The sequence below is a fragment of the Lepisosteus oculatus genome, chromosome 6 (genome assembly GCF_040954835.1).
Source record: "Lepisosteus oculatus isolate fLepOcu1 chromosome 6, fLepOcu1.hap2, whole genome shotgun sequence".
NCBI classification, from domain to species: domain Eukaryota; kingdom Metazoa; phylum Chordata; class Actinopteri; order Semionotiformes; family Lepisosteidae; genus Lepisosteus; species Lepisosteus oculatus.
Window position 1 is genome coordinate 50,180,347 of NC_090701.1, and position 17,188 is coordinate 50,197,534.

The 17,188-nt window shown below is 39.6% G+C and overlaps 1 protein-coding gene across 4 annotated transcripts in view; it reads left to right on the forward strand.

The window, feature by feature from the left end:
* Window positions 1-17,188, forward strand: part of chd7 (chromodomain helicase DNA binding protein 7) — a 79,659-nt gene that overhangs the window by 24,055 nt on the left and 38,416 nt on the right. For all 4 annotated transcript variants that reach the window (XM_015353643.2, XM_015353642.2, XM_015353639.2 and 1 more), the window contains exon 3: window positions 16,283-16,662. In XM_015353643.2, coding sequence (XP_015209129.2) covers window positions 16,283-16,662 — 380 coding nt within the window. The remainder of the gene's footprint in view (window positions 1-16,282; window positions 16,663-17,188) is intronic.

Here is a 17,188-nt window from a genome sequence, read left to right on the forward strand (position 1 = left end):
ACTAACCCTGAGACTGGATTTTAAGTAGGCGTTTCAAAGGGCGCAAAGTGGTGGAGTAACAGCTTCGCTGCCCTGCGCAACCTCGTACTTCAAGGGAAGAATCCAAGCAAGGGTTTATGGTGACATCAAAGGGGAATTTGTCACTAGGCCTCCCCCGCGTTTTCTGCACCGCTGACGGGTTGTTTGAAAGTGTTACGTTGGGTGCCTTTTTTTGCACGTGGATGTGGCATGTATGAATATGGAAATTGAATTTTGCAGAAATTGTAGCAAGCTGAAAGGATGTTTGGTGATTGCAGCTTTTTTTTCTCCTTCATGTCTGAGCAAGTACAGCGACAGTGCGAAGTCAAAGGCTCTGCTTCCGATCTGCTGTTGATGACACTGCAGTGTTAGGAAGACCATGAAACATTTCAGGACTGATCCCCAAAAAAGTAACATGTTTGTCAAAAACAGTGAACATGTTTAGAACATTCTCCTTTATGGTTACCCATTTTAAAAATGACTCGTAGTAAACCTATTTTTGATAGACTGTGGGTAGAAATATGCAAATACCTTTCAATAATGAGTGTCAGAAATGGTGTTTTGGTTCTATCTCTGGTATATAGCGATGTGGTAGAAGATCTTAGGGCTCTTTTTCTCAGATGGTGCACTTTCAAACATTTTGTACATCATGGCATTTTGCAAACTTGAGAAAAAATAAAATGGCCTGATGGTTTATGTATTATTTTGGCAGAATACCCAGAGTGTCTTGTTGCACATGTGTGTACAACACACAAGACAGACGTTTGGGAGTTCAAGATTGAAGGACAAAAAAACAGCATCTGAGCAAGAACTCTGTTACCCTGTCATCAATGGATAAGTATAGTTAATGGTATACTTAGAGGCAAACCCTGATTAAATGTCAAAAAGTTGTTGTAGTAATATGTGCTTTGGGCGCTGATGTGGGTGTGTGGAGCGGAGCAGTGTGCCGCAGTATCTTTAGATTTATGTAAGTGTGTCTTGGGATGGCAAACATTGAGATACACTGTCCTAGGACATAGTCCTGTATTTAGAGAAGGCTAATCTTGCTTAGCTGAGTTGTTGTATGTACACAACATAAGATGGTGTTATTTAGATTCTCTGGAGGGTTGTGTTAAAATTACTCAGATTCTTTTTCAAATTGCAGGTGACAAAACATTTTGGCAGGTGCCTTAATAGAGAACAGATAAGGGGAGAATGTTGAAATGGGTGAGGTAATTAGTGGAGTTCCACAGGGATCTGTACAAGGACCATTGTAATTCCTAATTGATACCAATGATCTAGTTTTTAATTTAATTAGCAGAATAGTATTGATAGTATCCGATTTTATTCAACTTAGACTTATTTTTTCTATTTAAAAAAAAGCTACCAGCAACATTGAGCAGGGAGATTTTACCTCCTGTAAAATACTAAACACGGGGAAAAAAATAAAATTAGGAAAAAAAGCATTAAAAGCATTTACAAAATGAAAGGCCTCCATGACACTACTAGTCCAACTACTGGGAAAGTTTTGCATGTGCTTGCAGATCCGTGAAGAGCATGTACTGAATTTACATAATGATCTAAACTTAATTGTATCTGCATTTTGTACTTTCAGTCTTTACATAAGTTTATAAATCAGAGACTAAACATTTTAAATGCACTTCATGATTCTATTTATAATCGTTGTTACTGCTAAAAGTCATTTTATTAACAGTGCACAAGCTTCCTGTGATATTTTTTACTCTGCCGTTGTTTGGTTTAGAAATGTTAAGAGATATATGAAGTGTCTGTGTATGTAAGCCTGTGAGACGATTTTTTCAAAGAAAAAGTGTAATTTAAACTTCTAAGGTACCAGTGACACCACTAACATTGATGGTGACCAACAAGAAAAGTGGATATTGCTATATTAAAATACAAATTGTTTTGAAATATTAGTATAATATTTATTAGTATTAATATTGCATATTCAATAAATATCACACATTATCCCTTTGCACTGTTATCATGAGGGAAGAGCAGAGGTATTTAATGTTTTAATTGTAATTAGAATATACCCAGTCTTTCAGCATTAGACAGCAGTTTACAGCATTTAGACAAGTCTTGCAACCTGTCGATGGTGTTCACATTTGTGACTTTATTTCTTCAATGTATAGTGGTATTGGGTTAGATTACTTTCTAGTTGAAGTTTTCATTTGAGCTGATTCGTTGTTGGTTAGAAGAAACAGCGAGGTGTAGCAGACCTTATTTGTTGATAATTATGCAAAATGTACTAGAATGTGTTTATGGACAGGGGAAGAGCTCTGGAGGAGAATCTCACATACCAAAGTGTTTCATAAGACTACATTACAAATCTCCCAGTATCCGGAAGGAACCAACAGAAGAAATTGTTCGTCACTCGACTAGCAGTTTAACCTAGTTGAGATTAAAATTCAGTCTTCCTGTTTTCAACGTATACTTATTTTGTGCTATGCAAAAACATTTGCAAAAACAGTCCACACCAGAGTAATCTTTTGAAATCCACTTATTTTGGATTAAAAGGTATTAATGCTGCTTAAGTGTAATAGTTGAATGTGTTGCAGACAAGTATATATTGACACTGTTTAATTACCTTTTTGAATTTTTCTGAATACTGTTTCATCCTCACCAGCAGGAGTCCATAGCAGGATTAGCAGTTCAAATGGCCAGTATTTACATCTGCATTGATACTTTTATTTCACACAACTATTGACAACACCTTTCTTAGGTCATCTCCAGTTCCCGTAGCTGGCCTAGTAGTAGAAAGTTTTTTTTTTCATTGTGCTTTACCAGCAGGGATTTACAACATTTGCAGTGTTCTGTGTTTAATTAGATCACCTTCTAAGAAGAGAGAAGTTAGAGAATCTTACCAAAATGTTAATTTGTGTCCCACTAGGCCTGGTAGAAGGTAAGAGGCTGAACACTTTTCTTCTTTGTAACTTACAGGCTTTTTAGTGTTGGGAGTATATTTGTCACCCTCATGATTTCTGTCCTTTATATACTTTCATTACGGTCTTTTCAGGATTTTTATTTTTTTAATTCACTCTTGTTTAGGACTACAGCAAAGTTCTCTTGACCTGTTTGCCATTTGTTTTAGAGCAGGGGTAATTCTAGTGCTGCTCTCAACCCTTTCCAGGGCTGGTACTTGTATTTTCACTTATGTGGTCACATGTCTTTGCTGCCTGCACTGCTCATCACTTATTTTACATTGAGATATAATGTAAAATGTTATATTATATAGTTCCAAAGCTTTGAATGTTAGTTTTGGAGAAAAGTGTTGAATGTGATAAATCAGTGTTACTACTATCAAATCAGTCTACTCTATCTTTTCCGTCACCGTGACACTTTCAGACTGCTTTATGACTCATTAACCATTAAGATGTGTTGGTAGCAAAACAGACCTGATGTGGTCCAGTACACAAGAACTTGAGCATCCTTCTGCCTTCCCTCCCACAATGCCTCAAAAAAGTGTTTTAAAATCCAAAATATTTGCTTTTTTACATTTTGAACACTTCAGTTTTGCCTGTATTAAAACTTTTGCCTCTGGTGCCTATGCTAGCCCCTTTTTCCCACTCAATTTCTCTTCAGACTTGTCTAATGCCTCACATTTCGTTATATTAGCAACTGCTGTCACATGTGAATGAGTATCCTAATGATGAATTTAATGCTGTAAACCAATGAACCGTTTACCAGACTACAAGTGAAGGTAACTCTCGTTCTTTGTCACAAAATGTTGGAACATTGGTGTTTTTAGATTTCCTTTTTAATCCAGTATCCCTTAAATGACTTTGCAAAATGCAAATGTTTAAAATAGATTAAAACACTTAGGATATCTGGTTTAGAAGTTTTATGCCAAAGATGTTCCCTGTCCCAGGAGTCCAAAAGTGCATACACATCATTTAGGTGGTGCTGTATGTTCACACAGGAGGATTTTGAGTTGGCATTTTCTATGCTGCTAGGTGCAAAAACTTGCAAAACCATGTGAACAATCCCCTGCGACTGCTTGACCTCATGGGACTGGATGGTCAAGCAAACTCATCTTGTGGTCATGACTGATGTAGAGCCCTTGACCTTCCTCTGTGGAAATTTCTGACCTCCGTTCTGCGGAGATAAATTCAGGCTCTGCTTCATGACGTCTGAGTTCATGCACATGCCTGTATGCCAACACGGGCTGCCCCCCCCCCAAGAATGTGTTCATATGGCTGCCTATTTTGTTGAAATCTTCATTCAGGAATGAACCTTGCATTGAGGAACACCAGATGTTTTCTGTTTTTCATGTGTTATACAGTGATCTGATAGCTGTCAAGACTTGATAGGCACTTCTGATATTCAAGTTGGTCCACTTAATATTAGGTTAGTGAGAGTTTTGTTGGAATTCTACTATGGGTCTCCCATTTTCTACACATTTTCTTTGGCCATTGCGCCTAATGAGATGTAAGCCTGACTTAACTGTAAATATATTCTGAAGTTTTTTTTATGTTTTGACTGCCCCCACTACATAAAAGCAGACACATATGAAACTGACTAGTGATGTATTTTAAATGTTTTATCAGAAACCTTCACTGTCTTGAAAAGTACGGGCTCATTTGGAGCCTTTCTCCATTTATAGCATATGATTTTGTCCTCTGCATCAACAAGAGAATCTGCATCAGCGCAACCCTTTGACGTCCAATTTTCAATAAAGAAATATAAATGCAACCTCTTACAGAGAATTGATCTAAACATAAATTAGTGTAATGTTTTATCAACTTTTTTCAAAGTTGGCTGAATATTGATCCCTCCTCACAAGAATGAATTGAGTTCAAACGGAAGGGATGCCAGTATTTAAATTTGCATGGATACCTAGGTGGTATTCTGTGGCTGATTAATTTATGTACAGTCAGCTTAAAAAATGTATATCTCAATTTTTTTAAATGTGGGTACTTATAATTTTGTATAGAATCCCAGTGCTACAGCTGGATGTCAATGTTTTTAGGTTTTATGTAGTTTTGCCTTCTAGCAGGATTGACATTCAGTAATCGTGCACACACCCACTTCCACTGCTCTTTCGCATTTTCATGAGGAGTGTGTTTTTTTGTACCGTGGGACCACTGCTACAGTACACAGCTCTGCTGCTCATGCATTGCAGGCGTGGAGCCATGTTGCAATGATTTTAGGAATATCTCACTGCAGGGACATTTTACAGTCCCTTCTTACACCCTTCTTAGCAAAGTTAACTTTAAGATGTCACGGACTAGTTTTCATCACAAGTGGTTTTGTTAAGGAACTGGAACTGATCTTATGGCTTCTGATGAGTCCCAATCATACAGGACTTCCTTGGGAATGTCCTGTTTCCATAGCTGCTCTAAGAATTCCGTCTTTTGAAAGCGCAGTTCTCACCTTCTGGGGTTTTTTTAAAGCATGTTGTATATGGAGATCATGTTTCTCCTTCTTGGAGGTTGATGCTTTGCCTCCCAGCTAGTGTGTGCAGAGCTGCAGTCTGTGCCTGAATCCCCTGTGGCCATTGCCTGACAGTCCCTGCTTGTGATCAGCACTCAGCCACATGGCAGCCAAGTATTTGCAGTCTGCTCACTGTGCGCTTGGCCACTCTGGGGCATTTTTCTCCTCTTACCATTTATTTTGAGGCTTTTGCTGCTGTATCAAGCCTATTGCAGTGTCCATAATAAGCAGATTAACTGGATTCTGATATGAACCCGCCCGAGACTGAATGCCTCGTCATAACTATGTAACCTTTGAAATAATTTTAGAAAATATGCCCATTCTAACCTGAGACCTAACAGTGGGTACCGCCATGTTAAAATTTATACGAATTGCATCCTGTTGAACTTTTGTTCTTGTAGTGTTGCAGAGCTCTGCCCTGTCTGTTACAAGTGCTGTCCTGTTTACCAGGGCCTGTGAGAAATGTGCTTCTGCTCGAAAAGGATGTGAGGTCAAACCCCAGCTCCTTGCGAGACTGTTCTTTAATGTTCCCTTACACCTTAACCACTTGAGCTGCTTGTAAATGCTAGAGCCAGGCTGAGCAGGCATCTATATTTTAGCAAAATGTATTTTAGATACCTCAAGTTTAAATGTGAAGATGAGCTTTAAAACCTGCAACTCTGTGGTTTGTTGGATTTAGTTTTAAGCTGAAAATTGTAAATGTCTAGAGGCATTCAGTTAAGACAAAGATACCTCTTAACTAAAAAGTTATTGGTAAACTTTTATCAGAATTTTGGTTCCCTGTAGGACGTTTTAAGAGGTGTTAAAGTTTTAAGTTCTGATTTTTCACAATGTAGCTAAGTTAAAATTAGACAGGTTCAGATAACGAATGAATGAAAGCGGTAGTACATTCCATTGCTTCTTCGAGTAGTAGTTTTTTAAGTCTTATTAGTTTTGGATGACCGGCTGTATGAAGTGCTTGGCAAACCCATTTTAACATTGCTTTTCTGCACACTGTAGGAACCCTGCAGATGTTGCAAGTGCTGAGTTGTCTTTAGACGACATGGAAAACTGTAAGATTCCTAAAGGCCTTATTTAGTCAAGTTCTCTTAATTGTTGATTCTGCTTATACTTTAAACTCGATCACATTGCTTGTCCTGAAAGTAGATGTTAGTTTTATATTAATATTTTTCTTTATTTTAAGATTCTCGCATTTCCTTGATCTCTCTACATCTTTCAAATGCTGCCACCTGTCAAATCACAAGCATAAATCATCTTTCCTGACACATTTGAGTCTACACATTCTGATTTTACTTTTTAGCTGCTGTACAGGAGCCAGATGAGGTCCCAGGCTGTGTAGCACATTACTGAAGTGACCGTGGAGGTGTGTGGAGTATGCAAGGCAATGGTTGGCCACATTATCTGGGCTCTTTTATAACAGCAGGCAAGAGTGATTCTATCTCGTGAGGAAGTTGATACATGATTAGTTGTGCTTCAGGTGTGTCTCAGAGCAGTTAGAAGTGATGAATATCAAGTTGAAAAAGGACTAGTTTTTACCTGAATAATGAGTATCGGAACACTTGTTTTACACCGCAAGATTCCTAGAAACATCGCTAGTTAGGCTCTATTTAACACAGCTATCTCTGTTGGGGCATTTGGTACAATCACCTTGATTGTGGTAGAAGTAGATATGTGTAGGTTTTTCTGATTGTTTTTTTAGTATGCTTTTGAAAGCATTATATTAACAAACCTTATGAAAATAGTTAAAAGTTTGCCAACTTTCATTCAGATTTATTTCATAGTGCAGAATCAGGATTGAGCGGGTACTTTCCAGAGATTATGAAAATGTTCTGGGAGCCAAAGACTAAGTGATGAGAATGTTAGGGTATTATAGAAGGTAACATTTCTTGTTACCTTTTCTGGCAGAGAAATTAAAAGTTAACAAGATCCACGAATGCTGGAGCACTACCGTCAAATTAGCGTTTCAGTGTGTCTAAGACGCATGTTGTCGTTGATTACAGCTGTATAAAGTGCAAGACCTTGTGGAGTTTAGGCTACAGCATTTGCCCAAGATCTTTGCACCCCGGTTGCATTTTAATAAGTAGCAGTTTTTTTTTCTTTCACACTTTTCAGGAGCATGTCATTGTCTTGGTTCAAGGTGCACCCAATTGTCTAAATAGCTGTTTACAGGAAATATGTATTTTGCACCACAGTGATGTGGTTTTTGAAAGGTTACATTTAAAGCACACCACCAATGAGATGAAAGAATGTAATAGTAAGAGAAGATCGGATCTCTTTACTTCATTTTATAGAATTTACTTCCTTTCATTTTGTTTGTCTTAAAGATGTTACCACAAGACTTATCGTTCAGTAAAATATAAAGGACACCTGTCTAAGCACATTTAATCCAGTGAAACATGATGCCTATGAAAATATTCTGGTATTGGAATGGCACTGACGTCATAGTATATGTATATAGCTTTTATTTTTTGTTATTGTTTAGTCATTGGTTCATCTGCTACTGAAGTTGCAGCCAGCTGGCCATAGAGCACATGTGCCATGGCAATAGCAGTGGTTGTGATGCTTGATTGTGCAAAGACATAATTAAAAAAGTGTACCAACTGCGCATTGTTTTCTTAATGAAAGCACAATTCTGTGAACTGTATGTCAGTCTTGCATTTGCAGAAACATTTCTTCTAAAATGCTGGGGGATGTTCAGTTATTATGCTAGCGTACCTTCTAAGAATCAGCATGTCTAAAACTGACAGATTTGGCCAGGGTTCACCCAGTCTTGTCTTGCAATAGATTGTACTCTAAAATCTTAAGTGTCTTCTATTTTGAAGCAAACCTATTGAAATTTTTTTTTATAGGTCAAATCTTCCTACCCAATTTGGAATTGCCAGTTGTTTTTAAGACTCGGCTCTCTAGCAACTACTGTGCCCACTTGGGAGAGAATTAGACATAGATGCTTCAACACACCCACCTGCCTTTGTCAGTGCTAGCAAAGGAAACCATACTGGTGCTTATAAAAGTGATATTGTTGCAATCTGTATTGCATGTTGATTGGTTTAGGCAGCTTGTTAAATACCTGGCATTGACTGTTTTCAGAGATCACTATTTTTTGGTTAAATTTAGTTACATCTACTGCAGTTTCAGGTGATTGAAGATTGTGTAATTGAGGTTGCTTACAAATTTGACTCTTTAATCATGCGTAATTTGTGAAGAAAGGCTTATGAAGTCGATCACAGTAAATTACTGGTTGTTGGAAGTTGGTAGGAGTCAATTTCTTAGATACCTGTAAGTAGAATACATACTACAGGAGTTTTCGTTGTGTAGATTGACTGCTTAGATCTTGGGACACAGTGAAAAGCACCACAGTAACAAAGTCAAAGAAGTTGACTTCATGCTGATTGGTTAACAAATGTCTTTCAGTAGTTTCCATAGTTCTCACTGGACCACAAATATTCACCTGAGTACTCCCTGCTTTATCCATGCTGGGGGTGCTTAAGCAGCAGGAGCAATGTAGTCTGAAATGTGACTAATGATTGGGATAAAGGAACATTGCAGTTTTATTGATATCTGTTGGAGATTAAAACCTCAGAAAACATCATTTGAATGTCTTACTGTTTATATGATGGAGAATGCATGGTCATTACAGATGCGTTTGACAATTGTGGTTGATATAATCTGTAAAGTTTAGATGGTGAATGAACGAAAGATAGTCCTCCGTTAGAAAATGAGCATTCTAAAGCATAATTATACTAAGTTATAAAAAGCTTGTTACCCACAGTGTTTGGAAAATGGCTTACCTGGGGTGTCCGAAAGTACGTTTTCAAGCTGTTTTAAAATAGCATTGTATATCTAAAAATGTTTTTGTCATACTGGACAGCTGCTTAAAGTCTCTCTGACACAATTGTATTGGGCTATTATTAAAGGAAAGGTCTCCTGTCTTATACACACTGAATTGCCAGTCAGATCACAAATGACCTACCACATTTTAACTTTCTTCTCTGTGCTTTTGTACAATGCTTAGTTTGTACAGGGTACTAAGTGTTACAGTGTGCTTATTGTGGTGAGAAGAGGAAGGTTGTGGCATTTTGGAGGGCAAAGCGAATTAGACTCAGAAGCGGCAAGTTTAGAGAATGCTTCTAATTAGGATGGAAATGGTGTACTTAAGCAGCTCAGTTGTGCCATTTTTTGGATACTTTTTATGTATTTGAGTTAAAATTAGATACAGAGCTTCAGTAGGGGCCTACAGGAATTAAGATATTGTACGTTCACCAGATAGTTGCGTTTTACATGCAGTACGTCATACTTTTACAGTTTTAAGTTGTCAAACGGCTGCTTAAAATAAACCTGAGCACGTGATTCTAAAATCAATTTATAAGCTGCTTTTACAGTAGTACTTAAAAATTCTATCTTGTCTCATGAGTATTTAATATCAAGTGAGTTTTTGCAAAGGTACCAGATGGCTGTTAGGAAGAGCCATGAGTTTTTGAGAGGCGATTTCCAAAATGTTTGGATCTCTTCTAGTGTAGTCATTAATCATTATCTAAAACATTCCTGGCACTCTCCCGGGATCTTTGGAACAACTGTCTTGTCAGCTCTTTCATCTTGCGCGCATAAACCTGGTTTAAAGGTGAAATTTCAAAATTCATTGTGAAGTTGTCAAAAGGGGGTTATTCCTCGTGTGCAAATTGCTGCTACATAACCTGCTACTTTAAATGCATTCAAATACCTCGGGGAGAAATTCACTGGAGGCATGCTGGGAAAAGAAACAAGTCTGCAGACAAGCCGCAGTAGCCAGAGGAGTCCAAATTCTGATGGGTAGTTCTTTACTCCTCCTCATAACCAATCCCATAAGCTGCGGTTGTCTGCTCCTCTCCCCGCCCATCTTAAACTTAGTTCTGGGGAGACTATCCACAAAGCTTAAGTGAGGGGGCTTGTATGGCATCTTTCTGCAGCGGTGCAAGTGAGGTAATTTGTTTAGAAATGTTTTGCACAGTTAATCAAGGTGGCGGAAGTATGGGACCCTTCTGGGTAGTGGGGATCTGGAATAAACTACACGGCCATGTTGAAGCTGATAATTACGGCTTCTTTCCAGAATCAGCTGGATGAGATCCTTGGATCAATTCGCTGCTAACTGCCGAACAGGTTCGATGGGCTGAGTGGCCTCTCATAAGCAAATATTTGTATGTAGTAGAATTCTGAGGAGCCTTCGCTGAAGCCATTCCTTTTATCTGTTTTATCTGTTTTTTGGAAAAACGGATATAGTCCCAAAATAGTTCATTTGTCAGATATGTAACTGGACAACATATATAACTTTTTTTGCATATCCGAGCAGTTTAACAGTTCGAAATACCACCGGGTACCAAGCCAAAATGTACAAAAGCCAATGATCACCGCATGATTTTCTTACAGACAGGCTTTTAAAACATCATGCGTTGTGTGCACAAATATGGAATGATCCTAAAGCTTTAGTTGTCATGTATTTGTACGTTTCAGTACTAATTACTTTATTCTGCTCTGTCATTATTTTAGCTTTGAGAGAGAATTTATGCAGCAGACTCGCGCATTCCATTGTGTATTTAGGAACTTTATCCAGCTCAATTTGCAAACATCACAATCACATTTGAGTTATGAACTCTAGCTTATCAACGTTTCTGTTCTTGCCAATTTGCAAGAGTGTCATTTCATTTTTTGCCGATTTCCAGTGCAGTTGTTTCAACAAAGAAGCCCGTGTTTTTTAATGCTATTGTAAGAAGACTGCTTTCACAGTACACGAAGTGGAAGGGGGGAGATGTTAAAGATGGCAAAGGTAAGAACACCAGTAGAACTGGTAGAATACTATATCCAGGGATTATTACTGGCAGTTCAGAGGGGAGTAATGGGAATAATTCCTGGTCCAAAAGGAACGTCATACACAAGTAAAAGGAGCTGGAAATCTTCAGTCCTGGAACGTTATGTATGAGACTGAGGAAACTTAGTAGTCGTATGCATAGTAGTTGTATGTACTTGTGTAATAACCCCCTTAAAAATAATTCTCAGACACATATAATCGTTTATAGCACACAAACTCAAATCTTACTCTTGAGCAGCACAGCTGTGCAGTGTAAGAACACTCTCAGCCTGTGCTGTAATCAGCGCTGTTCTTTGTAGCGCAGGGATTTTAGTTTTTCTTCTGAATTTGCTCAGGCCATGGCCAGCAGACGCGAACCTGATGTGAAGTGAAGAAGCAGGGTAGAAAGGTTACGCTAGAAACAAAAATGGATGTAATAAGTAGATATGAAATCTGGAGGTGAAATGTCAGTTTCCATTGTGAATACCACTGCAAAACACCAAACAAATACTGGACCTGCCCGCCTGAAATCAACTGTTATCACTAACCCAAGAGGAAACGGAGAAACCTTTAATTTTCTGGATAGCAGATCAAACAGGCACATGCCTTAATTGATGAAAAGCAATGCTATTAAATATTACATTAATTCTACGATAAGTCATATTTCTCTTGTCAGTTTTCTAATGTACAATAATAATTACCATATATACATGAAATTTTGCATACAAACGTGTTGCGTTGTTGTCCACAATGCTTAGCTGCGTCATAGATGTTAGGGCCATTACGTACAAAAGCATTTCCTCTCGACAGTAGAACGTTCTGGGGGAAACAATCTGCCTGTAATTCTACGCACAGTATCAAGCCCTATAAAATGCAACAATTGCTTACTTTTTATGCAATTTTTTAATCTTATAGATATTGTAATTTTCTGTACAGTATAAACTGTTTGAAGTGCCTAGGTCTACCCTGGGTGTTAGCCTTAATATGTATTGAAACTTACACAGAATTTGGGTTACGTAGCAGGTTCAGGAATACAACCGCTACATAAGGTAGTGATTGTATTTCACAGCCAGAATGGTGTTGAGAAATTCTATCTATTGGAAAACTTCATACTCAAGAATGCAATAAAGGAGAAATTGCAAGGGAGTGCAGAATTGTAAGGCATTTCTTATCACAGGGTCATGGCTGTCTGAAGCCAACTGGCTGCTGCTGAGGCCGAATCCCAGGGATCCTTCAGGAAATGGTTGTGGTCCTTGGATCAGAAGGCTGAAAATTAGCTGCCGCAAGTGGATTTTGAACTGACAAAGCTGCTGAAACTGTCATCTTGTATTGACTGGTGGTGCTGGGGTTTGGGTTTGAATGAGTGACTGCAGTGCAAGCCAAGCAGAGACATGAGCGTAAGTTGGCTTCCATAGCACAGTGGTTTTCTATGCAGTTTAATTAGAAGGAGAGAGTGTGATGGTTTATCTGCCCCCAGCTTCCTATTTGAAGGGTGAAATAAACTTTTTTTTTATTTTCCCCATTTATTTCGAAATGTAAAGTTACTCTACTTTTTCCTGTATCCGTATAAGCGGCCAGGAGTGCCACCACCTTGTCGTCACCGAACTGACCCGCATAGCCCTTTTGACCCAGTAGCTGGCCTGTGAAGGAAGCTGCGGTGGTGTACCCCGGTGGAACTCTCTTGCGAAGTCCGTCCTGCTGCATTGCAAGTGCCTCTGTTACTGGGGCGGCCATGTGGTGCCCCCAGTCAGAGGAGTGTCGAGTACACCAGGACCCCTTGCTCTTTAGCAATTTAGGGTGGCCTTGAGCTGCCCCAGGGCTGCTTTTTCTCACGTGTGGAGGCACCCACAATGAAAAGGAAGCCCTGTGCCGGCCTAAATTTAAGTCGCCCCTTTGACCCTTCCCAGGGTCAGCAATTGCTGCACCAGGATCAGCCTAATTTATACGCGAGTGCATGGCTGGTCCTGGGCGGCCTTTTCGTATCCGATTACTGCTGGAATGTGTAGGTGCCAGCCTGCGCCCGAACTCAAAGGCGCTGTAACACCCGGAAAGTACACAGCGCTTCAATTGACAAGTTCAGTGTCTTTAAAAAAATAAAGGAACAGTCTTCCTGTCTTCCACGTCTTGAGCCATAAGTTTATTTTTAAGGATTGTGGAAATACTCAGCAGTTTTGTCATTTAAAATAGTTTGTGTAGTTCTATCACACACTACAAAATCACTTATTGAAAATCACTTGGTGGTCGGAAACTGCTTATGTTTCAAATGACTAAGAATCTTTCCTCTTGTGAAGGGCTGGGCGTTTTTCCTGTGAAGTTATCAGTAGGTGTTTTCCACCGACTGCTTCGGCATGTTGTGGAAACCAAAGTTGTCCAAAACCATCTGCAAACTGCATGGATAGGTTGTCCTGAACAATTTTAAGAAGTTTTTTCGTTTGGCAGTAGAAGCTGTGCAACTCCTTCATGTTTTCCCTGTGAGATTCTTGCTTAAGGCCAGCTTCCAGTTTTTCTCAAATGGTGCTGTATTCCAACTCTATCAGTTCAAATCAGGGCAGGCCACCTGGCCCGTTCAGCAGTCTTGAGCTTATTGATCCGAGCATCTTGTCCAGCTGTTTCATGAAGGAAGACAAAGTATTAGCCTCAACCAGGGCTGGGTAACTTGTTCCATATGAAGTACATTTTCCATTCTCCACACAACCTTTCTTCTCAGAGAGTTGGGGAAGTATGGATCATTCGTTAGGGTTTATCGCACACTTGGAATGGTAACTTCTAGAAAATGAATGTACATTATTGCCGTGGTGTAACAGTATTGTCTCGAAGCGGTAAGCGGGGCTTTCAACCCTCAAGTGAGTTATACATATTGCTAGATGGTAAACCTCTATAAAGTGACATAGAACCTCAGCATATGCAGACCGATTCAGTTTTGTTCCAATTGGCATAAGACAGCTAGCTGTTCCTGAATGTAAATTTCGAGTGAGGTTCATGAGCACTGCAGACTTTAAAGGAAAAATGTGTAAACTGCATTTAGCTTTGAACCGTGTAAAAGCAAGTAAATAAGTAAATTAGGATTTAAAGCAGTAATGGATTATTTCTTGTCGGTATTATGAGAATTGTGTATTTTTCTGTACAGGTGCTTCCTGTCCTGTATTTTCACATGCACAAACCCTGGTTTCATTTTCAGAAAAAGTGTGCCATATTTTAAACCCTGCTTTTCAGTCACATATGAACACTAGGCTACCTTAATTCTCAAGTGGGAATGGTTAAAAAAAGCTGACCTACATTTGAAACAGCCGATATCTGACCTAACAAGTCTGAAAGGGGTCCTAGTTCACTTTACAGAACCCAGGGAAAGCTCTGGGCTGCTGAGTCAGTCAGCTCATCAGTGTATGGACTTGACTTTTTCTATTGACTTGTCAAGTGAAACTTCAACCCATGAGACTACTTGAAATGATTAGTGAGGTGAAGTAGTGATCTGGTGGAGTTTTTCTGAGTTTAGTCAGTGGGTGGAGAAAAGAAAGGTGAAGTGCCGTCACGTCTGAAGTAAGTATAATAGTTGTGTTTAGGTAAATGAAACAGCCGATCATGAGTCTGTTATGCAGTGCTAAACTTAAAAAAAAATGGAGCAGTGTTGGAGGGCATGCGATGTTTCATAGTTTTTCACAGGAAACCAAAGTTTCCTTTTTTTTAAAGGGTTCTCGCCCCTCTTTCAATACTTTTTAAAAAGTATCGTAGTGAAATAAAGCTCTCCAAGTTATTCACACGCCATAAAGCTACACCCTCAGTATGTCCTTCTGCTTGCGTATGCGGGAGGCATTTAGACAGTTCTACTGTTGTAAATTTGATTTGACATTATTAAAATCTGTAATGTAGTTCGTTTCAGATGTTTTTTTAAGAAGTCTCTTCCATCTCAGGGTATTGTTGCTGGAATTACGTATGCCACTTTATCTACACTTTGATTCAACAGAGACTTAATATAAATAATAGTGATGGATTAAAAAAAGTTTCAGGTTTCCAGAAGATTTATCTACATAATTTCTGAATTTTCCCGATTTTGTGGCCTTTATGGCATAGGGTCTAGGTATTAGTTTGAGTACCCTTGACTTGAACACACGCTTCTCTTAGTTAAACTGGATTGGCTGCAAAACGAAAAGCGACATCCATTGAGCGTGGTAAAAACGCTCTTCCTCCTACGGTCCTGTAGGTGCAGAAATGCCATGTGGAAGCCAGGGGAGGATTGTGGGAATTTTTTTCCCTTGTCCCTGCATCCCCCACCCTTTACAGTGCCGCAGTTCTTAAAGCGGCAGGAGCATTCTTCCCGTTTACGGCACGTTTCTGTGGATTTAACAAATTTAGTTTTCTATTTATAAAAATGTGGACTAGCCAGTTACATCCAGAGAAGTTCTGGAATCAGCAGCGAACTTGGCTTATGGCTCCATCTTTCTTGCCAGCACAGGGGAGAGATGTGCACTGCATGCAGGCCTCATCCAGAATATGCTGTCATCATCTGCTGTTTTTCCATTTTGCAGAGCAGCGTTAAGCATCCAAACTAGCACAGATCCCATTGATTGCCTTACAAGCTCAATATACCCAGCAAGCCTCAGGGGTCTTAATTGCATTGCATGCTGGAGCAGCCCTGGCCAACTTCACACCCTTGATCAATAGTGTGCTGCCACTAGAAATCCCAGTGACAACCGGTTCATCGAAGTCCAGATTTGCATGAAGTGTTCCTGGACTGTAGGCCCTAAGCAGTTGAGCCACACAGGAGTTTTTGTATGTAGAGATATAAAAGTCTGATAGGGATGGCAAAAAATAAAGTTTTCGCCTAAAGGGTATTTACTTGACTGCAGCTACCTAATGCCTTAAACAGAAGTGGAACAAGACTTTTCACCATTTTGGCCTGTTTAAACCAAATCATACTGATCCTTTGTAACCAATCTTCCTACACAGACTTGTCTCTGGGCTTAGTCTTTACCGATCGAACGTTTGTGTTCAATTCCTTCACATCATGTTTTTCAGCCTTCCCCGTCAGATCCTTCGCTTGACTTGCCAGCGTCCGACAAGACGCACGCCGCGGGCCCCAACTCCCAGCTGGCCACCTGCGATGAGCAACAGGCGGGAGGGGACCAGAAGCAGAAGAAGAAAAAGAAGAAGAAAGTGAAAGCCAGTCCCGGGGAAGGCGGGGGCGAAGCCGGGCCGGAGGGCTGTGTAGACCCCCTGAAGAACCCGGCCGCAGAACAGCCGGAGGAGAAGAAGAAAAAGAAGAAGCCAAAGGAGAAGAAGGAGCCGAAGGAACCCAAGCCGCCCAAAACACCGAAAACACCCAAGACGCCAAAAGAGCCCAAGGAGAAGAAAGTCAAAACGACCACGCCGAAAGCAAAGAGCACCCCAAAAGTCAGGTAGGCAAGCATGTGATTTTAGAAACTGGAGGAATGTATAGTAGAACGGTCCTGTATAGTTCAAGTGCTTCTGTTCACAAGCAGATGTGAGTGGTTATACTCACTTTTCCTGCTACAATTGGGGAATCCCCCTCCTTTGCAAGAGAAACCACTTGTCTTGAGCTTTTTATCTCCTTTACCAATTTTATCTCCTTTTTATTACAAGATAGTTTATCTTCCTGGGATATTTTACTTTTAAATAAAAGGTTGGTTCAATAAAGGGGGTATCACTAGCAAAACAGCTTAAGGTTGTAGTCAACAAGGGCGAATAGCATGCCCCCAGCTCCTGAAATGTTTCATTACATGTTGAGAGAATAGCACTTGTTCAAAAATGGGTAAATTCAAATGTTTTACATGTTTATAATTTATACATAATGTCTCATTTATATTTAGGGGGCCAGGTAACAATTTTCCCTGGTATTTCCATATGCTTACAAAACCCTATCCCTCGAAAAAAACTCTAGGGAAACTTGATCAATTAGAAGAA